Source organism: Podarcis melisellensis (genome assembly GCF_964234715.1).
Source record: "Podarcis melisellensis genome assembly, chromosome: 13".
Classification (NCBI taxonomy): Eukaryota; Metazoa; Chordata; class Lepidosauria; order Squamata; family Lacertidae; genus Podarcis; species Podarcis melisellensis.
Genome location: NC_138545.1, coordinates 27,932,787 through 27,960,497, shown reverse-complemented (window position 1 = coordinate 27,960,497; position 27,711 = coordinate 27,932,787). Strand labels below are relative to the sequence as shown.

General features: G+C 45.2%; 2 protein-coding genes across 3 annotated transcripts in view; one reads left to right on the top strand and one right to left on the bottom strand.

Moving 5' to 3' along the window:
* MAPT (microtubule associated protein tau) overlaps positions 1-2,359 on the bottom strand; it is an 84,138-nt gene extending 81,779 nt beyond the window's left edge. The window contains exon 1 of the mRNA XM_081886319.1: positions 2,307-2,359. The gene's annotated coding sequence lies outside the window, so the exon portion shown is untranslated. The remainder of the gene's footprint in view (positions 1-2,306) is intronic.
* Positions 2,360-4,721: 2,362 nt separating this feature from the next.
* On the top strand, positions 4,722-26,498 carry SLC25A39 (solute carrier family 25 member 39). 2 transcript variants are annotated; one of them, XM_081886413.1, is made up of 12 exons: positions 4,723-5,012; positions 13,375-13,483; positions 15,020-15,079; positions 16,092-16,136; positions 18,716-18,825; positions 19,637-19,704; positions 20,572-20,696; positions 22,784-22,957; positions 23,666-23,775; positions 24,788-24,869; positions 25,009-25,089; positions 25,582-26,498. In XM_081886413.1, the coding sequence occupies exons 2-12, from the start codon at positions 13,387-13,389 to the stop codon at positions 25,698-25,700; spliced, it is 1,071 nt and encodes a 356-aa protein (XP_081742539.1). In that variant the 5' UTR covers positions 4,723-5,012; positions 13,375-13,386; the 3' UTR covers positions 25,701-26,498. The 2 variants fall into 2 exon arrangements, with proteins under 2 accessions (XP_081742540.1, XP_081742539.1); XM_081886414.1 differs by lacking the exon at positions 16,092-16,136 and having other exon boundaries at positions 4,722-5,012.
* The last annotated feature ends 1,213 nt before the right edge of the window (positions 26,499-27,711 follow it).

Below are 27,711 nucleotides of genomic sequence, written 5' to 3'. Positions count from 1 at the left end.
CACATACACTATGGTTCATTATATATTTACAGTAAAGCCTTCCGTTATTAACCAGATGGCCACCCATCACTAAAGTATATTACAGTATTGGGATACTATGTTCTATCCAGTATCAGTATATAGCAATTAAACTGCCCCCCCCCGGTTATAGCTGTCTATAATAAACATAGCAGCTCCTGAAGTATAGCAGATAGAATCAAGCTACTTTTGTTGTCAGAAGTCAGACCACCATCCGTGAATGGGCTACAGTGGTACCTCGGCTTACATACGCTTCAGGTTACATATGCTTCAGGTTACAGACTCCAGTAACCCATAAATATTACCTCGGGTTAAGAACTTTGCTTCAGGATGAGAACAGAAATTGTGCTCTGGCGGCGCGGCGGCAGTGGGAGGCCCCATTAGCTAAAGTGGTGCTTCAGGTTAAGAACAGTTTCAGGTTAAGAACAGACCTCCGGAACGAATTAAGTACTTAACCCAAGGTACCACTGTACTGACTTGCAAGTTGCTGGTTGCTGAGATACTTGCAAATAATGATGCACTACGTGGATCCTTATCGTCATCTGATGTTGAATTTAACAATTTATGTGGAAGTGTTCTGGGGATAACTTGAAATAGTAAGCCTTGCCTGTTAAAAGTAAATACTTAGTGGACGGATTAGTTTTTCAATGGTAATGTGGCAAAATAGTTTCATCAAACTTACTCAGACATATAATTTATGTACTGTACCTAGATTTGATGTAATCAGTCCCGGGGAGACACCTTGGAGGGGCTGCTTAGATCAGGGCAAGGGGTAGGAGAAGCCTATTAATGATGCTGGATTGGGAAAGCTGCATGGGGCTGCAACAATAATCTAAGAGCTCTGGGAGCTAAAATGGAGACGAGGAATCTGATCCTGGGGTCCCAGTGGGTTGTCATCCCAATGCCCCATTTCAGTCACACACACACTTTTGACTCCAAGGCTAGCCCATGCCTGCCATGCCTCCTGTACCACTGGAGCCTTTGCCTCCCACAGCCTCTGCCTCTCTGCCCACCAAGGCAGCATTTGATTCCCATTCTGGATCTGAGGCAGTACTGTCAGGATCCTGTCACATAGGACACAAAGATTCTAGCACCAGTGTGAATAGACAGCTCATGTTCAGCCCACCAGAAAGAGTGCCTGCTTGCTTGCTCAATCTAAAGGCACATTCCACTCACTATGCAGAAGCTGTGCTTGCCCTATGCTTTTATAATAGGAGCCCAGGGGGCATGTCAGCTGTTGGATCAACGTTTCAGCTTGCTAACTTTGCCGTGCACCTGCTGTGCTGGTGACCCATGCTTTGCTTATGTACCATACTGATTTGAACAATGTTTTTTTAATTAAAAAACAAAATCTGTGTCGAAGTACTTTGTCCAGTGCGAGCTATGACACTGGGTTTTAAAATACTTATTGATTTTATATTTATTTTAAAGTGATTGTTTTATGTATATTTCTTTTTAGTTGGTTTGCTGGTTTTAATTGTGCTCTATCTACAATTTTATTTGTGCACTGCTTGAAGAGTTTTTTTTGAAAAAGGGATTAATAAATTTTATGAATAAGATGTTGACTATGTACTCTTAATTTGTAAGTGTAACATTACAGTCTTTCAAATAAAAAGAGTTGTACATACAGGTCTGAAATCATTATCCTAACTTGTGACGCTTGCTGAATTTTCTGTACAGTAGTGAGTTTCTGTGCGCTGCTCTTGTTTGCCAGAAATGGCTTAGTTATGCTGGCCACATGACCCGGAAGCTGTCTGTGGACAAACGCCGGTTCCCTCGGCCAATAGAACGAGATGAGCGCACAACCCCAGAGTCATCCGTGACTGGACCTTATGGTTAGGGGTACCTTTACCTTTAGTGAGTTTGAGATTAGACTAAATGGGGTTTGGGGATTCCCTCCAATTCTGTGGCAATATAGCTATAAGATGGGATTCTGTAGAAAAAGTGACTGCTAAAAAGGTCAAACAAGTTTCTTTATTAAGGAAATAACTTAGGTCTGTTAAGCATCTGCTTTGTTACATAACCTAGAACAATGTGTTGTGACAAACTAATAAGTAGAGATACTTCCCAAAAGTTTACATAGGACTTCCGGTGAACTGTCCTAACCTCACTCCCAGTTTCATATATGGGCCAAAGGCACTTGGGAAAAGGTTAAAATAACTGAAACAACAGGCTTATCTGCAGAGCATTGGAATATCAGTTATCTGAAGGTTGTTGGCTCAAGTGCAGAAAACTGTGAACCGTAGAAGGGTACACAAATGTTGCACATGAGAATAACTTTGACTTACCAGCCTTAGCTGAAACATCTTTTCATCACGCAGTTTAAGAGTGAGCTCACATTCTGTAAAGGAAGAGTGTAAATAAATTATGAAAGCCATAGGAGTGTGAGGTGATTGGTGTGGAGACAGCAAGTATTTAACAGAAGTACAAGCCTCAGCACATTTACAGTGAGTTTCTGTTAAGAGCGTGAGAAGTCCTTTGATATGGTATCCCCAACTCCTTTGGAACTTCCTTCCCCAGGAGTTCTCTATGATTCCTTCACTACTTGCAATTAGGGCAGTCTAAACTTTTATTTTATTTTTTATCAGGTTTTGGAGCCATCCTAGATATCTGGGCTGCTGTGAGTTTTGTTGTTGTGTTCATATTGTTCTTACTGATTTTAATGTGTGCCACTCTGATCTCTTGAGGGTAGAGAGGATATAAATTACTTTAAATAGAAAAATAAAATATAGCAACAACTAGCTCTGTAAGCTGATCAGAAGCTCGGCAGTTCGAATCCCCGTGACGGGGTAAGCTCCCGTGGCTCGGTCTCTGCTCCTGCCAACCTTGCAGTTCGAAAGTACGTCAAAGTGCAAGTAGATCAATAGGAACCGCTCCGGCGGGAAGGTAAACGGCATTTCCGTGCGCTGCTCTGGTTCACCAGAAGAGGCTTAGTCATGCTAGCCACATGACCCGGAAGCTGTCTGCGGACAAACGCCGGCTCCCTCAGCCCATAGAGCGAGATGAGCGCCGCAACCCCAGAGTCGGTCATGACTGGACCTAATGGTCAGGGGTACCTTTACCTTAGCTCTGTAAGGCTGTGTCTTATAGAGTGAGAGAGATGAGGCTCTTTGTAGTGTGCCAGAATATAAACAGATGTTCTCTAGTGAGGGAAGTGAAGATAATCTCAGCATAGGAGCAAACATATTTCATACAAATGAGCATGACCCCCAACTGTATGAGCTGAAATTGAAGCAGCATGAATGGTGAGTCTGAGTGTCACTGCAAAGGAATATACTGTAGCGAGGTCAAAGAGTGGCAAATGGGTAAGCAGGTGTAAGGAAAAAGGGTGCCTCAACAAGTGCAATGTGAATTTGAAGCTGTGTAGAAGTGAACTTCACAGTAAGAGTTCCATGAACCTAAATAAGTGTTTTGGAATATGAGCCCTAGTATTTCATGAGGCTAGAAAGATGAGCTTTTGAGAGGTGAAAAGTGTTTTAACAGAGGCATTGGTTCCCGTGGCCAGCCCACCCATTAGGCCAGGTGAGCTGACCACCTCAGGCGGCAGTATCCAGCCTCCAAGGAATGCATCGCCTCCAGCCACAAGTGACAGCAACGAATGCAGCACACTCTTTGGAGTCTGGATCGGCAAACTCCTTGGCAGCCCCCCTCCCCATGCTGCCTCTGCAGCAGCCTCTTGAGGAATAGGAGGCACTGCTGATCTCCTCCCACCCCTAGGGAGGAAATAGCGATGGCTGCCCTCTGGGGTCTCCTGAGCTCTGCACCCACCCACTTCAACCATCAGGTAAGGTTGATTTGACATCCCCTGCCCGTTTCTGCTGTGGATCTTCACTCCTGCCTTGTTATCAGTGTAGATCTGCATTCCCTGCCTGGCAGGTTGGGGGCACCATTTTGTTATTTGGCCTCAGGTGCCAAAATGCCTTGGGCAGGCCCTGTTGGTTGGTTCCCTGATTCTATACACATTTTGTCCACACACGCGTGATGGTCCAGTGAGTTCCAAAAATCCCCACCTCAACAAAACCTATTTACCAGAGGAGAAAAGTGGTGTGGGTATAAAAAAGCAGAGTCAAAAGCAGTCTGGTGGGTGCAATGTCCAGTTCTGGAGATTTTTTTAAAAAACCTAAAGTCCAAGTCTGACCCTACCTCACAGGATTGCTTTGGGAATAAAAAGGTGAGGCTGCATAGACCATCCCAAGCTCTGGAGAAGGCGAAGGCAGAATGAAAATGTAATACAGAAGCTGCCTTCAACTGAGGAGTGTGTGCTGGCGAGGAGTTATGGTTCCCCTCCAAGTGAAATAGGGGGGCATAAAAGTGTTCTAGAGCCTGCATAAAAATATGGAAGAAGTGCTGAGGAGATAGCATTTCGAGAGAGGGAGGGCTAAGTGAGAACTATGAGCCGTGCAAGGCTGAGGAGAAACCACCAAGTGCTGGGCCTTAGGCCTCGACTACGCCTGGCTGCCTTTGCCTGCCTAACTGAGCGCGAACTACGCTGACAGCGAGAAAAGAACGGCGAGCGAGGCTCGAGCCAGATAAACCGTTGGGCGCTTTCAAAAAACCCCTCACAAATCCCCACCTCAGAGGGTGGCGTGTTAAAGCCCCGCCCCTTTTTCGGCACGAGGCACAGCCGATTGCATCACAGACCTGCGGGCGCGCGGCCGGGTAAGACAGACCCGCGCGAGATCTCCCTCCCCACCCCGCCACCGTATTGTACAGGAAGTACTGCTGTAGCCACTTCCGGGGCGGCTGGAGTGACGGGACGACGTCCCGTCCTCTGAGTCCTCGGTCTTGAGAGGGTTTCCTTCTGGTGCCTCGGTTTCAAAAGCCGCCGCGATCCGTTTCTTTCTTTAAAAAAATAAATAAAAAAGGCCCGAGAAGGCGGCAAATGGGCTTCCTGAAAGGCGCCGTTGTTTTGGGTTCGCGCTGGGTCTTCCCGAGGGCGCCCATCGTTCCTGGACGGAGCTGGGAGACGAGCAGCACGTGGCTGGGATGAGTAGGTGAGTGGGGGCCCCGTGGCGGGCCTGTGGGGAGGGGAAAGAGGATGCGAGAGATGGCGGCGGGGGGGTCGTGTCGGTCTGTGTTGTGGGTGGGGGGCTGCCTTTATGCCCCGGTGAGAGTGGGTGGCGGTGAGGGTTGAGCAGCGGAGGAGGACGATGAAGAAGAAGAAAGAAGGAGGAGCCCACCTGGATCAGGCGAAGGGCTCATCGAGTCCAGGATCCAGCTTGTAGCAGCGGCCGTCCAGATGTCTCCTTAAAAAACCGCGGGCAAGGCGGGAAGGTGACGGACTCTCCCTCTTTCTCATGCTCCTAGTACTCCAGGTATACTGCGCCTGAACATGGAGGTTTGATCGAGCCCTTATGAATCAGGAGCCCTTGTTGGACATGACCAGCACGAATTTATCAGATCAATTAAAAGAGAAGAAGAACACTTGATTCATGTGTTTTTTTAAAGTAAATTTACTGTAGATGGGTGACGACTTTAAAAAGAAATTAAACAATGCCAATGGTTTAAACAGGATTCCAGGAGTATATATAGTGAATGTATGTTAAGTAGTGATAATATTTGGCTAGACTTCTATTTACTTGTTGGTACATGGAATGTGTGTTGCAACATTTGAGATTGTTCTAGTATTTATATCATTGTAATATTTAAGTGCAGTATTGATGTCATTAAACAATTCTTGTATATTCTGTATAATTTGCTTTAAAAAAGTGTAAGAGGGGCATTTTGCCTTCCCTCCCCATGCCTTTTCCATCCATTTAAATGTATTGCTTTATACTGTATGTCATCACAATATGAAATAAAAGAAAAGTTATAAGTCATCACAGCGTAAATTTTGTTCCCCTCCATACGACAAATGTAATGAAAAGTAAAACAGGATTAATCAGAACCTGTAAATAAAACCTGGTAGTCATCCCTTCAAACAGTGGAATTATGAAGTCCAAGTAAGCCATTAATTTGCCGAGGTTTACTATTTCTCATTTCCAGGCTTTTCATGAAGGAGTAGCATGCTTGACAGGACCCAAGCATTGACACAAAATGGGAAAGAGAGGTGGTGCTGTGCAAATTTTGTTCTTCAAAGCATGCAATTCTTCTCTATCCAGTGTGTTGAAGGAGTGCAGAATTGGAAGCTTGCAGCCTGAGTCCAGATTGCCATCTTCACTGGTGATAGAACTCAGGCTAGGTCCCATAAGAGGGAGGAACAATATATGTTCTACTTCCTATGCCTGCTTGAGGTGTGTGGCAGCTAGAAGAAGAAGCTCGATCTGTGGTGATCACAGAGGTAGTGCAGTCAGCTGCAGCTGCTCCATACTGAGCCCCAAACAACATGGAGACCTGTGAGTGGGGACTCAGCTTGGAGTTCGTCAACCTGTTTAAACCTCTTTGGTAAGGCAAATTGTGCAGTGAAAGATGGAAACCCCTTTGGTAAAAAGATGGGTGGGAAGGAATGTGTCTTGAAAAGTGAAGATTGGTGAAGAGGTTTATGCCTGGAGTAGTGAGGCAAGGATGGTGGTATAGTAGGCATTGTAGTTTGTATCCTAAAAACTAGAATAACCACTCAGGCTTCTTTTATTTAATGACATACGGTGGGGGTGGGGAATGAGCTGTTAGATTTCTTTTGGTAGCTGGTAAAAATGGGGTTGTGGTTGGGTGGTGCTTTTTTTAGTGCTATCAAATAACAAAGTCTCATTTTTACAGTACTGATACATAATTTCTTAGGCAAGCAGTGTGTCTAGACCAGGTATAGGCAAACTCGGCCCTCCGGATGTTTTGGGACTACAACTCCCATCATCCCTAGCTAACAGGACCAGTGGTCAGGGATGATGGGAGTTGTAGTCTGAAAAACATCTGGAGAGCCGAGTTTGCCTATGCCTGGTCTAGACATGTGTGCTGGGAAATGCAACCCCCCCCCCAAATGTTCTTTGAATTCATGGTTTGAGAACTATTAATCTGCTTCAGGAATGAAGGTGTCCATGTGCAGCTAGATAAGTGGTAGACAGACTGTAGTTTTGTGTGGTCTACCTTTTCATCTTCCTAGCCTCTCTGTACTCCAACGATGTGTTAAGTGCATTCTCCAGATCTTTTAACAGTTAAGGCAGTAAGTAATCTATCTAATGTGATGCTAAGGATGCACTTTTCCTTAAAAACATAAGCAGGTTATTAGATCAGATCTAGATCTACGTACCCCAACATCCCTTGCAAAAATCCCAGCAAACTGCAGGCTATAGGTTATCAAAAACTGACCTGTCATCCACCAATAGATTACAGTTCTCACACCTACTCTAGATACTGAGAAATGAGGCACTGAGAGAGAGAGAGAGAGAGAGAGAGAGAGAGAGAGAGAGAGAGAGAGAAAGAAGGAAATATTAAGGTATGTGGCAACTAGAATTGGAGGGAGAAAAGCAGATATATCTGGCTGGGTGCATGCTTCTGAAATTTTTAAGTGGCCTATGGTTTAGGAGAGGCTTTATAGCTGAGATCAGTATTTGTGTGGCCTCCAAATAGTAAATGAGCTTTAAGTTATAGTACAGTTGAGACATTTGGAGGTCAGAACTAGAGAAGCATGCTTTTGCTGGGATCTGAGCCAGTATGGGAAGACGGGGGATGGGGAGGGTCAGTCAGAGTCACTGCATAATTGTTCCTTGACCCTTGACTGTGGAGTAAATGTTTAATATGCTTGGTAGCACAACTTTGTCTTTTATCGTGTAGAAAGATGAACTTTGCAATTCAATTAATTACTGTTTTTATTGCTGTTATTAAAGATTGCAGAAGTGTCTAGAAGCCTTTGGAAGCTGTGTGGGAAAAGTTATTTATTTATAGGTAGGACAAGCTGGGGTACAATGTCTAGAAAGCCTTCATGAATTGCAAAATCTAATTGCTTTTTCAAATCTCCATAGTGAATTTGTGCTTTTAAAAACCTCTAAGCTTGCCATCTGGTACTGATTATTGCTCTTTCAGAGCATGATCTTCTGGCAGGACAAATAATTTTGCTGACATAATAAATAAGAATCTGAATATAATCTGTGACTCAAATATGAGATGGAGAGAGAAGGCTTCTTTTAAATATACAGTAGTACCTCGAGTTACAAACGCTTCAGGTAACAAACTCCACTAACCTGGAAGAGTTACCTTGATTTGAGAACTTTGCCCCAGGATGAGAATGGAAATCGTGTGCCGGCGGCACAGCGGCAGCAAGAGGCCCCATTAGCGAAAGCACGCCTCTAGTTAAGAACAGTTTCAGGTTAAGAACGGACCTCCGGAACGAATTAAGTTCGTAACTAGAGGTACCACTGTACCAGCACCTTTCCAACTTCCTTAGTCTGAACAACCATTGGAAAACAGCTTGGGGATTTAAACACCAGATCCTAGGCATGTTAAACTAATTTTTGACTTGCAGAGTATCTACAAACTGTTATTAAAGATTCCCCCAGAGAATCCAGGGAATTGTAGCATTATCAGGATGCTGAGAATTGTCTGCTAGAGATCTATAGCACCGCTTGCACAACTACTACCCAGTGACGATAGAGAAGTGAGGTCTTTCGCTTCATAGGGAACTTTTTTCAGCCCAAGCACCACATTCCTTTCTGGGCAGTCTTTGCGGGGGCTATATTCTAGTGCAGTGTTTCTCAAACTTGTGCCCCCAGCTGTTGTTGGACTACAACTCCCATCATCCCTAGTTAGCAGGACCTGTGGCCAGGGGTGATGCATATTGTAGTCCCAACAACAGCTGAGGACACAAGTTTGAGAAACATTGTCCTAGTGGTAGGTGGAGCCAGAGGCAAAAGTGGCCAGAGTAATGACTCTCAACCTACTAACCTACCTTGACATTAGTTTCTCTACCCATGCACATACCCCTTTCTATCCTCCATCCAGACAATCAAAAAGCATTGTCAGAGGTCACAGACACATTCCAGCCCAGCAAACACTCAAGGAAGCAACAGCCTTGAGAGGGGGTGTGGCTGGGGAGAGTTAGAGGGTCAAGTAGGAGCCTGGACCAGTGTTAGAAACTGGCATAGGAAAACTAGATGCCAAGTGGCTCCTGGGACTTGGGTTGTGGACGCCAAAGCGACATGTTTAGGTGCCATTTTGTTTCCTGCCACACTATCCCACAGACCATCTGATTTGCCCAGCAGTGTAGCAGCAGAATTTTTTTTTAAATTGCCGGCGAATCAGGTATTCTGCAGGGTAGCGTGGCAGCAAAAGACACACATCTTTTGCTGCCATGGTACCCAGCAGACTAGCTGACTGCAGCCAGGCAGGTGGAGATGTTAGGTGTCAAAGGTGGCACCCAGACATCTCCATCCAGTCACAAAAAGCCTGTTGCCAGCCGCAAAGTGCAACTGGCTCCCGGCTCATTTCAGAAGTGTGTTGCATGTGTTTCCATATCTAGTTGGTTTTCAAGGAAAAAATGGGTGAGCATGTGTTACGATTTTTAAAAATATAGCCTATCCCATCTCTGAGTTGATTGATTGCAGTTATAGCCTACCTTTTCCAAGGAGCTCAAGGTGACATAGTATATGGTTCTCTTCCCCCCTGTTTTGTTTCACAATCCTGGGAGGTAAATTAAGCTGAGAGACTGACTGGTCCCTTGTCACCCTGTGAGCTTCATGGCCAAGTGGGGATTTTGCTGGGAATCTCAGGTGAGATACCCACACAGTGGAAGTTGCTTCCAGTACCAGTCCCCACACAGAAGTAGAGAAAGGTTCAGATGCTTTACTGTTGCAGAAAATAAGGCTCTATAAAACAGTTATGGGCGTAGATATACACAGCTTGTAGGCTTTTGCAGATACAAATACATATGGATCCATGGAAGTACAAAGTATCTCTGTTGCTCTAAATAAGTCCAGCAATTCAGGACGTAATACTGGACAACTGACTGGCTTACCCACTTACAGACAGACACCACTGAGCTGATATGTATTAATCACAGATATTGTTGGGGCACTGGGCCATTACCATAGCGATTAGAGCATGATGCTGATAATTAATGCCAAGGTTGCAGGTTCGATCCCATATGGGGCTGCTGCATGTACCTGCAATGCATGGAGTTGGACTAGATGATCCTCTGAGTCCCTTCCAACTCTGTAGTTCTATGATTATGTGATCCATGGGGTGATTTACGCTCCTGACGTATAGTAACCACTTCTTATGCGCAGTTACTCCAGCAGAACTGTGGACTCCTAGTCCTAGTTCAGTCCTCTAACCACTACACCACACTGGCTGTACAGTTAGAGATGGGAATTAGGTGATTTGGTGATCCCCCCTCTGCCTTACCAAAGGAGTAGTAAACCTCAGTATGTGTTGTACCACTGCTGCAGGAGGAGGAATTACTTGACTGAATGTTCCTCCATATGGAATTATCTTCATGTAGGAACACTGGATATCAAGGAGGCTAGAACCTTTGTTTATGCAGAGAGAGAGGCACTCGGTTATTTCCACACCTGCACCCTGACGTTGTGCAGCCCAGAGTACGATTCTGTTCTTAAAAACTGCAAGATGCCCAGCTCTCCATTTTGTCCACCAACTCACACAAATCCTATGCTGCATTAGCTCCCCACAAAGTGTTCAGTATTTGGGCAAATTCCTTTTGCTTCTGTGGGCATTTGTGATGCATACTGACATCCCTGGACTGGGTGTGGCCTACATTTCCCCCCTGCCCAGCTGATCCTGCAGGGCAGAATGGGCTTTTGAAGCTTCTTTCAGTTAATTCTGGGCTGCTGTGCTTGCATGCAAAATGCCTTGAGTCTGTGTTATAGCATGGTAAAGTAAGAAACGGAGGGTTTTCTGCCATGTACATCCCAGCTCAATAAGGAGCTTAAGGGATTTCTTTTCACTGAATTATTGGGGACTGGCGTCACACAGAGGGTTGAGCTGGAGCAGCTTTGCCACTTGGCTGCTCACCTAGGCAAGTAGCAGTTGCACCTGGGTAATCCATCCAATTGTACCCACCTTCATCCTCAGCAGTGCTGAAAGACAGCATTAAATTGCAATGTGCATGGGGTTAATCGGCTTTGTGATTGAAGGTCTTTGTTTTCTGCACTCTCAGAGATAAGAACGCAGAGAGGAACTCTTGTGGCTGCCATGCTGTTTGCCCTAGGAGAGAGAGAAGAAACAGTGACAGTGCTGTCTGTTTCACTTCCTCAATACCGTGTTTGTGTGCATGTGTAGACACGGGAGGAAGAACCCCTGCTAAAGTAGTGGGCTAGAGACAGAAGAATGGAGGCATGCAGAATGATTCCATCAGCTTGCAATAGCACAGAGATGTTGTTGGTGAGCTTCAGATTGTGAGAGGGACAGTAGGGCATGACGACCACAAAATTACTGCATACTGCATACTTTTTGCCCTGTCCAGTTTGTTGACTCATTCTGAAGATAACCTGAGATAAGAATTCTAATGCACGTTCCCCCTATGTAGAAGTGCTATAGAAGTGATGATGTTTCAAAATCTGTTTCATCAGAAACGAATAGGAGACTGAGGCCTAAATGCAATTTAATAACGGAGTTTGCGGATCTCCTTTTCCAAAACCATACACTATTCCCTGCACTGTGTTGACATGCTTCTAGGCTTGTAGAGGTTTTAGCAACCACATGGATGGGTATGGGCTGTGCCTGTGCTATAGTGTCAGCATTTTTAAAATTTACATTAAAAAACAATAGAAAAACAAGCATATTATTCCCATTGTTATTTGATAGACAACTCTGCTTCTGTAATCCAGTTGCTCTATCCAGAATCAAAACTCTGAGTTTTGTAAATAATCAAATACCGTACTACTCCCCCCCCTCAAGCCTGTACACTGAACAGCTCTGTTCAAAATGAAGCAGGGTGATGGTGGTGTTAAGAGTTTTATCCCACCCCTTTAGCAAGTAGCTCGGAGGCTTTTGCTTATCAGCTGCCAGCTAGCATCATCCTGCCCCCTTCTGAAAAGCTGATTGTATAAGCAGCATGTGCAGTCGAGAAGCCTCACCCCTTTCTGTAGCTGTGCAGATAATAGCTGTCAACTAGGACTGGGTGTGAAAGCTCATGTTGGGTGGGGTTTCTTGCAAGTCTGGACAGCAATCGAGGAGATTGAGCACAAGAAATGTGCCAGTACATTAGAGCCCACTTGTGACCCATGCATAATATAGGCAGTTGCCTGTGGCATCTGAAAGCTTGAAGCCAATTTCATGTTTGTAATTAAACCCCATGCAACTCAAGGGCTGAATAATCCTAAATAAGATTGTGCCGTAAGCCTTCATAAAATAATGACCGCAGACTGAACAATGGGCACTAATTCATTGTACTGCTGTAGTTGAGCACTTCAACTTGTAAGCTGCCTGTAAATATAACAGCTGTAATTTTTTGTGATTATGCCCTTTGTGGTTGCAAATTCAGATTGCTTTTGAATCAGATACTCTTTTGAAGGTAGGATGCTTAAACATTTTTCAGGCTAGAAGAGACAGCTTATTGAGCTGCCTTTTCATTAACATTATTTTCTTGGGAAGGTTGCATTTCCCCCCTGTAAATTGTTGTGATGTCTTGCATAGTGAAGCACTGTAGTAATTTTGCAAAGGGAAAAGGCTTGAGCACCATTATCCATGTTCTAAGAGGCTTTGCTGGACTTCCGTAAAAATAATAATGATGATTATGATAATAATACACATATGCAGACGCTGTTTGAGTCGAGAGAGGAAGATGTTTGTTTAGTTTATAAATACAGTAGTTTATTGCTGATTTTAATTTTTTGAATGGTTTAAATAGTTGTAACAGTTTTTGCTGATAATTTAACTGGTTTTTGTTTTTTTGTAAACTGCTTTGAGGTTTTAACAATCAAGTGGTGTATATATTTTATTAGATAGATACCGTACTTTTCCGTGTATAGGATGCCCCCTATTTTGGGGCTCAAATTTAAGAAAATGGGGGGAGATGGCATAGAGTCATTGAGCTTCTGGGGAGGATTACACACAGTTGTTGAGCTTTTTTCAGGGGGGATTGCCATAAATTGCTCACCTGCACGCGTCTAAAAATCTGCCTCTCGTCTGTCCCCTCAGTGGCCGAAGATGCCAATTGCCCGCCCAATTGCCACAGCATCAGCCAATCAACACTAGCCATTGACACAGCAACCAGTAACACGACCAATAGCTGTCGACAGCCGCGGCAGCAACCAATCAAACGTCCACCCCATGCACTTTCCATGTATAAGATGACCCCCCCCCCACTTTTCAGCATAATTTTTAAAGAAAAAAACCTAGTCTTATACACGGAAAAGTATGGTAGGTAGATAGAGCAGACCAGCAGCATTAAAATGGCTACCTTAGAAAGCATTGCTCCTGCAATCATGTTGCAGCTGACTTATGACAGGCCCTATCGTTGTTTTACAGGTGAGCAGCACAATGACTGAAAATTCATCTGGAAGTACGCAGGGGGGCATTACCCCCATGCAGCAGATGCTGGCATCTGGAACTGGGGCCCTCTTCACCTCTCTTTTTGGTAGGTACCCTGCATTTATTCTGCAGTTTTTCCTGGGCCAGTTCGAGTGACATGGATGCATACCAAAAATGTGCGGTGACTAGAAGGCGTGGTTTGCACTTCTGTATGTGGCTTCAACTAGCCTGGCTTATTTTCCTTCCTGTGTATGCCTCATGTTTTGCTGCCCCATTGCTGCTGGCCACCTTGTCTATGCACTGGCATTGTGAAAATGTGATGTGCATTGAAAAATAAGGAACTGGGCCTGCGGAGAAGTAGTTACATAACTGGTTCGCCACTTTGCAAACTGGGCCTGTTTACATGTGATGTTCATCACTCAAGTACTGCGCCAATAGCTGGTGACTGTTATGTAGTTTCACTTTGCCTTTGCCACAATACTTCCCATTAGAGGCAATGTACATGTTCATTAGCAAGTCAGATGGTGCACCTGTGAACCAGTCCTTAGTCCAGCTTTTCTCAAACTTCTGGTAGTTGAAACGCACTTTCTTCTGAATAAAAAGTGAAGGCACACATCACTCTTGCATCCAAAAATCTTTACCTGGAGGTGGAAGAATCTCTTCTCAGGGAGGGAAATACAGTGGTACCTCGGGTTACAGACACTTCAGGTTACAGAAGCTTCAGGTTACAGACTTCGCTAACCCAGAAATAGTACCTCGGGTTAAGAACTTTGTTTCAGGATGAGAACAGAAATCGTGCAGCAGCAGCGGGAGGCCCCATTAGCTAAAGTGTTACCTCAGGTTAAGAACATTTAAGAACAGACCTCCAGAATGAATTAAGTTCTTAACCCGAGGTACCACTGTATTTCCAGCACAGTTGCCGCACCTGTACTCATTTGCCAGGCTTCAGGGCGGTTCCCTTGAGAGTGTGTTCCTTTGAAGTTCAAGCAGTACATTGCCATTCCTTCCTTCAGGTAAACATAATCCAAGAGTACAGCAACATACCAGTTCGCCAGGCTCACCCAGGTGCATTGCCACATCTTCTAAACTTACTTTGCAGGAGTAGGGGTAGCATAGTGTTTGATATCCTTCTTTCCCCTTCCCTCACTCACAAAAGTAGATGCACCCATTCATAAGGTGAGTGGGGAACAAAAGGAAGGAAATTTTAGCCTCACATTGTGTTATATTCAGAAAGCATCTTTAGTGATCTTCCCAGTTGCTACTCTGCACCTATCCAAACCCACTTCTCTCTGATCCTCTAGCTCTGGGATACTGGGCATATGTATGTTCTGTTCTGTAAAATGTGCTGTATTATTATTATTATTATTAAAAATTAAATACCCCACCCATGTGACTGGGTTTCCCCAGCCACTCTGCATATCAATAATAATAATAATAAACAACTTTTATTTGTATCCTGCCCTCTGCGGCCGAGACTTGGCTCAGGGCGGCTGACATCAAATATATAACATTGGTATAAAATCAAACAATAATTAAATTACCTCCTAAAAACAAGTCAGGATCAAATCTTAAAACATTCTAAAAACATCAAGCATTAAAAAAACTCTTGATATAAACAGTCCCTTTCGTGTTGTGCTTTCAGTCACACCCTTGGATGTGGTGAAGATCAGATTGCAGGCTCAGAGGACACCTTTCTCTAAAGGTAAGCAATTCTTCCTTTTTGGACTGGAAGCCATTAGGGAGCAACCTTCCATCTCTTGGATGCCGTTGGCCTTGGACAGCCGCCTTAAATTTCAAAACTGCTTTGACATACATAAAAGCTCTGTGGGCTTGGAGCCAACCTTAAAGTTCAAGAAAAGCCCTTGGTGCAGAGATTTCTGGAACTGTACTTCAGAATGGAACCGGAGAGTGGGGGCTTCCATGTTTAAATGCTGTCCCTCAACCCAGAAGAATTCCTTGTACACAAATAGCCTTTCCCCCACTGAGCTGGTTTTCCAGAATGAGGGAGTTTTTGATTGGGGGCAGCATTCAAACCTGCAACTTTCCCCACCTATGTTCCTGGAGGACTCTACTGTTTTTCCCGTATGATGAAAATTCACCCTTAAAGGAAGTGCACTGCTAGGGCTTCATTGTGAGTGGCTCTGGACTAGACTGTAGCTTGCTTTGTAGTGTGTCATGCTGAGTGGTTTGATAACCACGGCCTCTTGAGTCATTTTGCTTAGCCCATAACTGGCTTGTGCCCGTATGTTGACTTGACAAAATTATTTAACCCTCCCAATGAACATTAAGCCACCCATCTCTTTCCATCCTCAATGTCCTACCTTGGAGCAGTGCCCCATATCTGTTGGAAGCCCTCCTCAGGTTACCAGAAAACCTGGGCTTTCTAGATATTATTGGACTCTGACTCTCATCAGCCTTCGCCAGCAATCAAGGATGATGGGAGTTGTAGTCCAACAGCATCTGAAAGGCCACAGGGTATCCCATCATTGCCCCAAGCCATTTGGGTCTAGAAAATTATGGGTTAAAAAAAAATAGCCAGGTGCATGGGGGAAATCACAATCTGTATTGCAGACTGTATTGCACAATCTTTTTGCAGCCAGAGTCCCCAGACAGCTACTTCTTAGCCACTGCTTCAACTAAGGGTCCTCATGTCCCTTCAGCTGTTCTTCCTCCCTCACCTCTCTCTAAGTATTTCCATGTTATGTCTTTTTCAGTGTTTTCAGTACAGTGTATGCCCTGGAGCATTCAGCAGCCCAAATGTGAGTATATCAGATGCTTTCCCATATAAGCTGCCATTCTCTTTGGATGCAGCTCTGACCCTTTTACTATTTCCATGAGCATCTGGTTGGCTACTGTGAGAGCCACGTGGGGCTAGATGGGCCTTTGGCCTGATCTAGCAGCGCTCCTCTTTGCATACTGTTCATGCTCCCAAAGAGAGTGCTGGGAGCTTGTTCTTCCTTCCCCTGCCTTCCAGCTCTCGGGGGAGAATGATCCTATCCCTCCTTCACCAAAGGCGCTGGTGTTCATCTGTCTTCGTTGTATTCCTGGCACAGAGCATTCAGAAGAACGTGTGAGGGCTCAAATTGTGCTGGGATGCCCGTGTTGGCTTCTTCGCAAATATCCCCATGCGCACCTCACCTGGCCCTTCCTCTCTTGATGCGTTAATGTCCACAGATCTCCTCTGCCAAGAAAAGTAAAACTAGTTGTGGTAGCCCTTCATAACATGCCATTACTGTCTTGGTTGAAACCAGGACTTCAGAATAATAAGGTATCCCTGATGTCCCAGAGACGGGGTGCAGGGAGAATGACTTGAGGTGCTCACCAATTTTATTTTCCTGTCTTTTTATGTCCTACTAAGTAAGTTATATCATCTTCCCCATGTTTCACCAATTTGTCCATCCTTGTTCAGAGGCATTGGATGGGTGAGCATGGCCTAATTTGTCCCTTTTGGTGCTGCTGATCTAAGTATTTCTGCCTTGGGCCTGCTTCATATCATTATAGTGTGTGATATTTGTATGAATACCTCATCGTAGATGCTGGTGCAAGCCTGCAGCTTCTTGAGTTCAAAGCAACGTTGTGACTTTTGTGAGCTCAGCACATATAGTGTGCATTGTGGCCCTTCAGATTGCAGGGGAAGACCTGCATATTTGAACGTTCCCTCACAAATAGAAAGTTAGTGCTTTCTCCTCACAGATAGAAAGTCAGCACATCAGGGGTAAGGGCTTTACCCTAACCACCTCCCTAAAGTATCATTTTTCAAGCTCAGCCAGTCATTAAATGTTGACATGCTCCTTTTACTGCCAATGGTCCACCATTGCTTGGGTTTGGGACTGCCACAGCCAGAAATGCCCTCTCTGGCTCATAAAATGATACCATCTCATTATATCAAAGAGCAGCATTCTTCCATGTGGAAAGGCTGCATGCTTCCCCTCTCCTCTGAGCTCTCTCTGGAGTTGAGATGCGTGTAATTGGGCCCTTGTGTATTCTGCACATTGTTCCCCTCTGCCCAGCTACAAATTCTCTTATCAGAAATAATAATAGTGTCTTTAGATATGTTTTAATTTTACACAATTCATTCTGCTTCCACAAAATCTTCAGTTTTGAACCTCTTTTCTTGTGCTTTTTTTGTTGTTGCTAACAAACGATGTGAAAAGTCCTTTCCATTTTTCTTTGCAGCCATGCAAGCTAGAATGCCTGTTTATTTTTAGCAAAAACTGAGCATCGTTGCATGCTGAATTGAACATTGGGTAGCACAGAATATATCTGGCACTGCATGTTGCATTGGTGGGTAGAAAGCTATTCCCACCTTCTATTTTTAGCTGTTGCGAGCATTTTGTCTCCTCTGTGTGCATCTTCTTTTCCTTCCCGTGTCCCATAACTTTTGTATCTCTTTGCTTTAACCCCTTTAATTTATGTCTGGTTGAAGGGAGTAGCTGTGTGTTGGGGCTGGTGGCCCTGATGTTGCCTTCTGGGGAGCAGGTGATGGCTTCATGGGTAGACAACCCCAATGTAGCATGTCCAGAATATTTCAGATTTATGAGGACACAGTTCTGTCTTCATGAAAACAGCCTATTTATCTTCTTCTGCAACCTGCTCTTGGGTCTATTGCATCTGCTATGACTTAAGTCTGAAAACATCTAACTTTTCAATGCCTTAGATGGACAATAGATGTTTTATACAGCACCCAATTAACTTGCACATTCATTACTACAGGGATTCCGTGATTATTGATACCAATACCTTTTTAAAAAACCACTGACCTGTCCTTCATGACCAAAAGCTGAGACTGGAACCAGAAAACTCCCTCTGATAATTAGATCTTGGAACAAACAAGGTCTAGTTGTCTTTTATCACATCCTGCTAGATTTTCACACTAGGGAAACGTCTGAGAGATGGATAACTTTGGTTTTGCTACAGAAATTCCTAAAGCCGGAAGGAATTTTCAGCAGGATCCAAACATGAAGAAAACTGCTCTTTACTATTATTTATTTATTATTTTATGTTCTGAATGCAAATGCATCCAGAAACGCTAAACTGCATTTAAAAATGAAACGTTTGCTATTTATATAGCCACCCCGTATGACAGTTCATAAAGCAAAAACAACAACATTGGAAATACAATATGAAACTCTAATAATTGTAACTATTTTTTTAAATTAAAAAATGAGCATTACTGCTGCAGGATTCAGCATGAGCCTGAGATTGACAGGCACGTGTGTTCAGGAGCAGGTGACAAATTGGAAATGAGGGAGCAGTTAAGAACACCCGATTTCTGGTGATACAACAGCCCCAGCCCTCCTCTGAGCGCTGTTCCTTCTTGTCCCGCTGTCCTCCGCAGGGAAATGCTTCCTTTACTGCAATGGCCTCATGGACCACCTATATGTGTGTCAGAATGGAAACAGCTGCACAGCCTGGTATAAGACGCCTACTCGCTTCACGGGCACTTTGGTAAGGTTCTGCGTGATGAAGGGCTGGACCATCTCCCACTGGAAGGCCTTATAGTTTGAGTTGGCTATATAACCTGGGTGGAGGTGGGTGGCTGAAAATGTGGCAAAGACATAGATTAGGTTGCTATCCCCCACCCCTGTTAAATATATATAAAAGGCCTCTAGATAAACTGCTTTAGGGACTCGTAAGGGTACGGCTGGGGTTGACCTGAGGCGTGACTGTCTACACCCTCCTAAGGTGATGTGAAGTAGGGAACTGGAGGGGCGTAGGTGTGCTGTTCCCTCCCATCAGCCAGGATAGCTCAGTTAGTTAGAGCACAGTGCTGATAACACCAAGGTTGCAGGTTCGATCCCCATATGGGACAGCCACATTGCATTGCAGGGGGTCAGACAAGATGGTCCGCAGGGTCCCTTCTAACTGTGATTCTGTGATCTGTAGCCAAGGTTTGTTCTTTGTTCTGGGGTAAAACCAAATCCTGTGCAGTTCCAGGAGTATATGCATGTGCAGGTGCCCATGCGACCCTGTGGGAGATGAGGAAGGAGAAGCTTCTTCTATGCAGGGCAGGTTGGAGCAATGAAGGGGTGGGTTGGGAAAGGGTTAAGCACCCCTTTCTGCTGCCCCCTCACCCGCCCCGGCAGCTGCTTCCCTGCCAAAGCTTGGTTTTTTTCCTTGTAAGAACCAGGCCTCTTGGGAGCTCATTACAGAGTTTTTTGTATGACTTGTAGTTCAGCAGTGTGGCTCAGCTTCAGGGTTTTATTCCAACCAACTGCTCTCTCCTTCACTGTCCGCCCTTGCCTCTCGTTTCTTCCAGGACGCTTTTGTGAAGATAATACGCTATGAGGGCATCCGATCCTTATGGAGCGGCCTTCCACCCACCCTGTGAGTGTGGACATAAGTTACACGCAATTAAATTTAAATCCCAAGGTGCACAATCTCGGGAAGTAACACACTTACTGTCGTTTTAAAACAGCAGGCGAGGAACCTTTTTGGCCTGGCAGGCCAGATCTTTATCTGTCCCCTCCCCCATAGGCTGACTGTGACAGCTGGGTGGGACGGCCCACTTGTCACTCACAAGTGTCAGATGATTGACACATGGGTTGTCCTGCCCCACCTGTCCAAGTCCCTTGTGCAGCACTTCCCAAGTGTCCACAGTCTGCCCAGTGCTTGGGAACAGCAGCACAGTTTACTAACCCTTCCTTTAAAAGCACTATTAACATTTTATCATTTTTATTGCAATGTATGATTCCCATTAGTTTGCCACCCTAGCAGATCCCGTACTGCCTTTGGAGCATTCCATATCCCCAAAAACATTGAATTAGGGAATACCTTCAAGAAGGAAGCCTGGTGGTCACACTTGGTTGTCTGGTTTGCTAGTGTGTCTTCTGCACACGTCTGCTTGAACATGTGGCATGGGCATGTACTCCCAAGAAAGCCATCTTTGGACGATTACATGATTTAGAAGCAACAAACACAGTTTTACAGCATATAAAATAACCCAGTGAAAGGTGTGGAAGCTTCCTGCCAAGGTAAAGAAGGGAGATCTCCAGTCTCTTGTTTCTTTGCTGCTTTCTCTCAGCATTGCTCACTGAATTGAGAATTCTTATCTGTGTGATCAGAATTCTTGATGGGCTTATGGGCAATGTCAGATTTGCAGCGCATTGGCATTGGAAGTAGTTGGGTTCTACATGGGCATGCACACTGTACTTTATGGGACCATGGTGCTTAATACCCACAACTTTTTAACAGGGTGATGGCTGTCCCTGCCACTGTGATCTACTTCACTAGCTACGATCAACTACGTGATTTATTGCGTGCCAAGTTGGACAGCCAAGCACGGTACATCCCACTAGTGGCTGGAGCTGTTGCCAGATGTGAGTATCACTTCTCCTGTGTTTTGTATATTTGCAGGAGCAGCCTGCCTTTCTGCTTTTAATTAAATGCACATATTGTAAACCACTAGCTTTTCAGAATGCAGGCGTCGTCCCTCCCCGTGTAGGCACGCTGCTAGGAAACAAACAAATAATTCAATTTGAACCTGGAAATGGTGAGAGTGAGCTGGAGAGTCCTCATTGCTTGCAAGGAAACCGTCTCCAAAGCCAGAAGACGACATCAGTGAGGGCAGAGGAAGCCCCAAAGAGACTGGAAGCACAGCCGGGCTTTGTTTAAGCTGCTCGGCCTCCCTGCCTAACAGCAGATGGCGTGTGGTAGTGCGGCAGCATCTTCTTCTCCCAGCCTCCAGTCATGCCCAGAGCTCCAGTTCTAATTGTGGATATTTTTGGCTACATTATTTTGGGTCTGAATTGGAGAGAGAGGGTGTTTAAATGGTGTTTAGAGAGTGCTCCCCACTTACACGATTTTATGTGTGTGGGGCCCCAGAACATAACCTAAACATAAGGGGTGGGGGAAACCTGTACTTATTATTTCCCTAGTGTTTGTAGATGCCAATCTCCATTTTTTGAAGACTTTATGTTTAGAAAAGGGGTCTTCTGGAGAATATGGATGTTTGGAAGCATTTTAGAGGTTTGGATTACATGTGCCATATAAATGCTCAAGACAGGAAGTGGACATGGTGCCTTCCATATGTTTTGGACTATTACTCCCATCATGACCAGTGGTCATTCTGGCTGAGGCTGTTAGGAATTGTAGTCCAATAAAATCTGGAGTGCACAACATTGGCTGTCCCAAAATATATAAAGATCCTAGCTGCTATGCATCTAAAGTACACAGGTCTGGAAGGGTGGACATATGTCTTGTTTTGAGTCAAGAGAGGAAAAAGGGCTGCCTTACCACTGGATGGATGGAAATATATCAGGAGGGAAACCATTACTGTTAGATTGTATGAAAGAGATTTTGCTGAACGAGCTTCAGAAGTAGGAGCATGGGAGGGAGGGAGCGAGATGGGGAGAGAGACTGACAGTTCCTGCAGGATACTGGGAGAGGGGAACTGAAGTGCAGGTGGGCACCGTCCTTCCACCACCACCCCTTCTCAAAAAATAGACCACGTTGAGAGATGGCAATATGGCGGCAGATTACAGGAGTGGATGTGTAGGATGTAAAACGAGGATAGATGCCACAGTTATTCCTTCCTTAGAAAGCTCCCTGAGCCATTCTTTGCCTTTCTTGTTCACCACCAGCACCACAAATGAACAATTATTCAGGGCAGATCTCTGCCAACTCTTCTTTCTCTCCCCACCCCCTCAAAAATCTATTTTTGACAGCCAGAATAGCAGGCTCTGTGTTCAGATATAAGCTAGCTTTTGGATCCTAGATCTGAGTGACTAGGAACAGAGTTGAAAAATCAGATTCCCATTGCTACCTTGTCAGATCTTACTGACCAGGGGGAAGCTAGAATAGGTTATTGTATTTTAGTGTTTTGTTGGAAGCTGCCCAGAGTGGCTGGGGAAACCCAGCCAGATGGGCGGGGTATAAATAATAAATTATAGTGTGGTGTGGTGGTTAAGAGTGGTGGACTTGTAATCTGGTGATCCGGGTTCGATTCCCTGCTCCTCCACATGCAGCTGCTGGGTGACCTTGGAGTCACACTTCTCTGAAGTCTCTCAGCCCCACTCACCTCACAGAGTGTTTGTTGTGAGGGAGGAAGGGAAAGGAGAATGTTAGCCGCTTTGAGACTCCTTCGGGTAGTGATAAAGCGGGGTATCAAATCCAAACTCCTCCTTCTCATCCCATTATTATTATTATTATTATTATTATTATTATTATTATTATTTTATTATTATTATTTCAGTGAAACCTACTACTTCAATTCCCACATTTTCTGATGCCCAGGCACCTAAAGGCCTCCTCAGTTTACATGCCAATGGCATTGTAATTGATGACTGCCAGTCGGTTCTTCTACATGCACATGTCTCCCATTTGGTCTTTGCAGTGGAGGAACTGGGAACTGCCTTGATTAAACTGGGGCTTGATTTCATGTGCCGCTCTGATCTCTCTTCCCTAGTGGGTGCAGTGACAGTGATCAGCCCCTTGGAACTTATCCGAACAAAGATGCAGTCCCGACAGCTGAGCTACCGGGAACTGCGTGTCTGCATCCAGTCTGCTGTGGCCCAGGACGGATGGTTCTCTCTCTGGAGGGGCTGGGGGCCCACAGTTCTGCGGGACGTTCCCTTCTCAGGTATGGAAGTGACACAGGGAAGGGAGCAGAGAGCAGTAACAAGAGGGTTTGGAAAACATTGCATACACACACCAGGGAGGAGCTAGGCATCTTTTGTTTTCTGAGCAAAGGTTATGCAAGGCAGCTGCTTTCAAGATACCAAAAAAATGAGACTGTTCTCACCCCTCAAAAGGGTTCATCTTCAACTTACTATTGAGTACAATGTCTTAAGGACAGCAGTGCATCGTTACTTTATATTACCCATGAAAGCTGCAGAATCTCCACCAATGTGGTTTTTTAAAAAAGGGATGGGGCAAACACCTGTCCCTTGCCCAGGATATCCTGCTATTGCAGGGGATGGAGAAATACAGCGACAAAGTCCATTCCTACTTGGAGATAGACACACTGGATGGTGTGTGGGCCTCTTTTGCCTTTGGCATGTCAGTGAATCCAGAACCTGATAAGAGTTTTAACACCCTTGTTTTGTGGAACGGCCCTGCCATTATGAAGGTTGGCATATGAATTCCTATGAACAAATAAATATTACCATTAGATCTGGGCAAAGGGTCACACACAGGGATTCTGGACAGAGAGGGGGGGAGAGCTGCAGCTCTAGCAAGCAAGCACACCTTCCCTCCACTACCAAAAAGGAAGCACATTCATCTTTCTTCGGCCTGCAGTTCCCCTCCCTCCTTTGACGATCTGTCTCTTCCTCTTTCCCCTCCACAGCTCTGTACTGGTATAACTATGAACTGGTGAAGGACTGGTTGTGCACCCGATTCTGTCTTACCGAGGCCACCTTCATGGTCAGCTTTGCAGCTGGTGCCATTTCTGGCACGGTGAGTGCCGGCGCTTGACAGTTCTTTCCAGTGGCCTTGAGAGAGATGTGAGGCAGAGCGGCCTGCTGAGCAATCTTCTCTTTAAGTGTGACTCCGGGAGCCTCTTAACCAGTCCCCTTTCTGCAGCCAGGAAGGCTGTAAAGATGGTGGCCTTCTTTCTTTATTTCTTCTGTGTTGGTCAGCAGAAGAAATACTGCTGCTTATTGTTAAGCATATGCTTTCTTAGCTCAGTAATGGGAGTGAATGGTGTATTTGCAGCGTTTGTAAAATGTAGCTAATGTGACAGATTTTAATGATGCACTTCTGGAGTAGGGAACATTCCTCAATCTGGTCATGAATAATGTTCTGAAGGCTGCATTCCACTGGTGGGTGGGGCCAGGTGGAAAACTGGGTTGAGCCATCCATGGGTGTGAACTTGCTGGTTAGCTCTGTTGGTTGGAGCATGGTGCTGATAATGCCAAAGTCACAGGTTTGATCCCCATATGGGTACATAGTCCTGCATTGCAGAGGGTTGGACTAGATGATCCATGGGGTCCCTTCCTGCTCTACAATTCTATAATTCTATTCCTGATGCACACATAGGACCTTTACCATTACTTATCGCAAACCATTTTTCCTTCTCCGTGTGCATTCTGAACAGTAGATTCTTCATCAGTGAAGGAGGGTACCTAAAATGGATTTTATCTTCTCCCATTCACTCCAAGGGGGCCATGAATTTATGCAGATTCAGAAAACCTTGTCCCCTTTGGGTGTTGGAGGCACTGCCAATTCCATTCCTACCTGCTCCAAGATGGGGTGCTTTTCTTCAGAGCTCCTCCCTGTTTCAGTGCAATAGCTCTTTCCCTCCCCTCTATTTCCCACCTCTTTTCTTTGGAAACATTTAGGCAACTAGAGTAGTAAAGGAGGCCCTAACTTCCCCACCCCAGTAGACAAAAGAGAGCGCTTTGCCTCAAGCCAAGGGAAGAATCATGCTAGTAGTGATGGCTAATAGATGGCCCTTCCTATTCCCCAGGTGGCTGCTATCCTGACACTGCCCTTTGATGTGGTGAAGACCCAGCGACAAATTCAGCTGGGAGATATGGAGACACTCCAAGGTGAGGCGCAGGAAGCTGCTTGGGGCTGCTATCATTAAGCCTGGCTAACTTGTTTTGTTATGGCTGCTGCAAGTGAAAAGAGAAGCAAGGAATAAAAATGTGAACTACATAATGTCATATACTTTCTCTCCCTGCTCAGTTGCTACTCCCAGATCCTCCTCCACCTGGCTGCTTATGCAGAAGATTCGAGCAGAATCTGGCACCCGAGGACTCTTTGCAGGTGACTTACATTGCCGTTTACTGCTTGCCATTCTCTGTGCTGTGTGACAGCACCTCTCTGGAATAGTAGTAGTATTATTATTACTCGCCCTTCACCAGCAGGTCCTAATAATAAGTAGAGAATGAGATTTGTAGCTATAAGGCTATGGTTGAACTCTCTCAACTAAAAACCTCCTAGAAAGTTGGGCATTGTGTTCCATCTCATTTCCCTGTAGCTCCACTGCACTTTAAAAGATTCCCCCTACTTTGAACACACAGTGATGTGTTGTGTGTGTCGCATGCGGTCAAGACAGTGGTATGTGTGCCAAATTCAGAAGCTGGCCAATCACTTGCACGCTCTTTCCTTGCCTTATTAGAGCAGGCAGCAAACCGTGCACCACGGAGATGGGTAAATTATTGAACGTAGGCCGTCCTGCTGCCTTTCCTTCTTCTCAGCCTGTCTGACAGGTTTGTTTTCTTCTTCTCTCCTTCCCTCTGCCGAAATGGCCCACAGGTTTCCTGCCTCGGGTGATTAAGGTGGCCCCCGCCTGCGCCATCATGATCAGCACATATGAATTTGGCAAGGCCTTCTTCCAGAAAATGAACCAGGAACGGCAGCTTGACAACGTATGAAGGCCATGGAAAGATCCTCCATTTTTCAGACGGACCAAAGCCACATTGGTGGCAGGGAGAAGGGACATATTTCAGAAGATTGAAAGAGGAAAAACAAAGTGTGTGAACTCATGGTCTGAGTAAGGTGGATCCAGTCGTGGTCACTGTCAGTTAAGGGTTGAGAAGACCATACCTAGGAAACATTTTGTTCCCTTTTCTTGTAGGACGTGTCTCCTGTCAGACAAATCCCAGGTGCCTTCCAGCTCGCTTCTATCCTCTCCATTTTGCTGGGGAGCAGTTCAGTGATTTGAATCTCTTAGCTGCTGCACTCCTTGCCCCCTGCCTCCCCACCCTAGAGCCATTGTTACATTTTGCTGTTGGGGTGCTGTCATGTTTGGACCTTTTTACGCCTTTCATCTGAAGAGCACAACGTTCTCTTTAGCCTTGCCCAGAATCGAGAGAATCTCTAGCTACAACTGGCTGCCTGTTAGGTCCCAAACAGAAAGTGACTTTATTTACTTTAAACCAGAAAGGGACAAAAGGAAAAAGAGGAAGAAGCAGGCTAGCCATGGCATTCCAAAAGGAGGTGGTTGGTTTTTTAAAAAAATGTTTTTTGCTGCATGCAATCTGTGTGCATGTGGCCCTCCAAAAGGCTTCAAGCTGCTGTAGACGGAAACAGACAGGCAACTCCATCCCTGCCTTAATTCTTAAGTGTCTGTAGGCCTGCATGCCTTCCGCTCCACCACACGATCCTTTCTGCGCATGACGGATATGCTGGCTCACGCTGCAGCCAAACACTGGACATTGGGGGACCCAGAACAACACTGGCTTGGACACTCAGGATTCTCCCACCTCTTCCCTTGACACTTCTGTGGGCAGCAAGTCTTCATGCCCTAGATAATGAGTAGCGCGGGCACAAAGGAATTAAACGCTGTGTTCTCCCCTTGCAGTCTTCCATAGCATCTGCTCTGTTAAAAGCGGGGCTGAAATCTCAGCCAGGCCAAAAGTTTGTTTTGATGCCAGAGACTTGAAAGTGGTACCCTTTAGCAGCTGCTAGGCTTCCCCCTTTCTGTGCTATTAACTTATGTGCCTGTTGCTTACGTTCTTGTGGAAAGGTTCAGGAGGCGTTTTTCTTAAATAAAGTCACATTTTAAACAAAGAAACAAAAAATTATAGCAGAGGGCAGCAGGAGAGGATTGCTTGTTCATCCACATTTTGTGTGTTAGGAATTTCTGGTCTAGCTCTTCTCTTGTCTTCTTTGGGAACAGGAGTGGGGAACGTTTTGGCCCAGTCAGCTATTTGTCCCAACCCCTCCCTGTCAATTTCAGATTATTGGCAGTTATGTTGTCCTGCACACCTATCAGAAGGCCTTGCATAGGGAAGCAATGTGCAGATCTCTCTGAAAACACTGAGCAAACCCTTCTGAATCACTGAGCAAAGGGGCTGGCCAAGCTGCTTTCTCTAGGGATTGGCTGAGCTCTTAGGTTCCCCATGCAGAGCTCAGTTGCACAGCCTATTCGGCAGATCAGCTGATGGATGGCAACATCAACCTTACTTTGCAGGGATTGGTTGTCCCCCCTATGCACCATTCCTACTTGAGGATTTTCTTCCCTCCCCGGGAATCTTCTCATGTGGTATGTTCTAAGATGCTTATATTATATAATAGGGGTTGGGGGGGGGGAATCTTTTGTCTTCTATGTAAGGCATTGGTTTGTCCCTGTCTCCTCACCTTCATTCTGCAAGGCTTATTCACTGGATTCCTCCATGAACCTAAATCCTCCCTCATTTTGACCAGGTGACTAGGTCTTTCTAAAAGCAGAAACAAGCCACTTATTAATCAGCCAAGATACACAATACAAAGAGAAACCCACAGGTGTTTTTGAATCCTCTGTCACAATTGTTCAGTACATAGAAACAAGAACTTCCTAACCACTTTTATCTTGGCTGTTACAAGGTGTTGCAGATTCCCCCCCCCCCGAATTTCCTGTACTGTTGGAATGCTTAAAAAAACAAACCGCCTTTGCACCAGTCC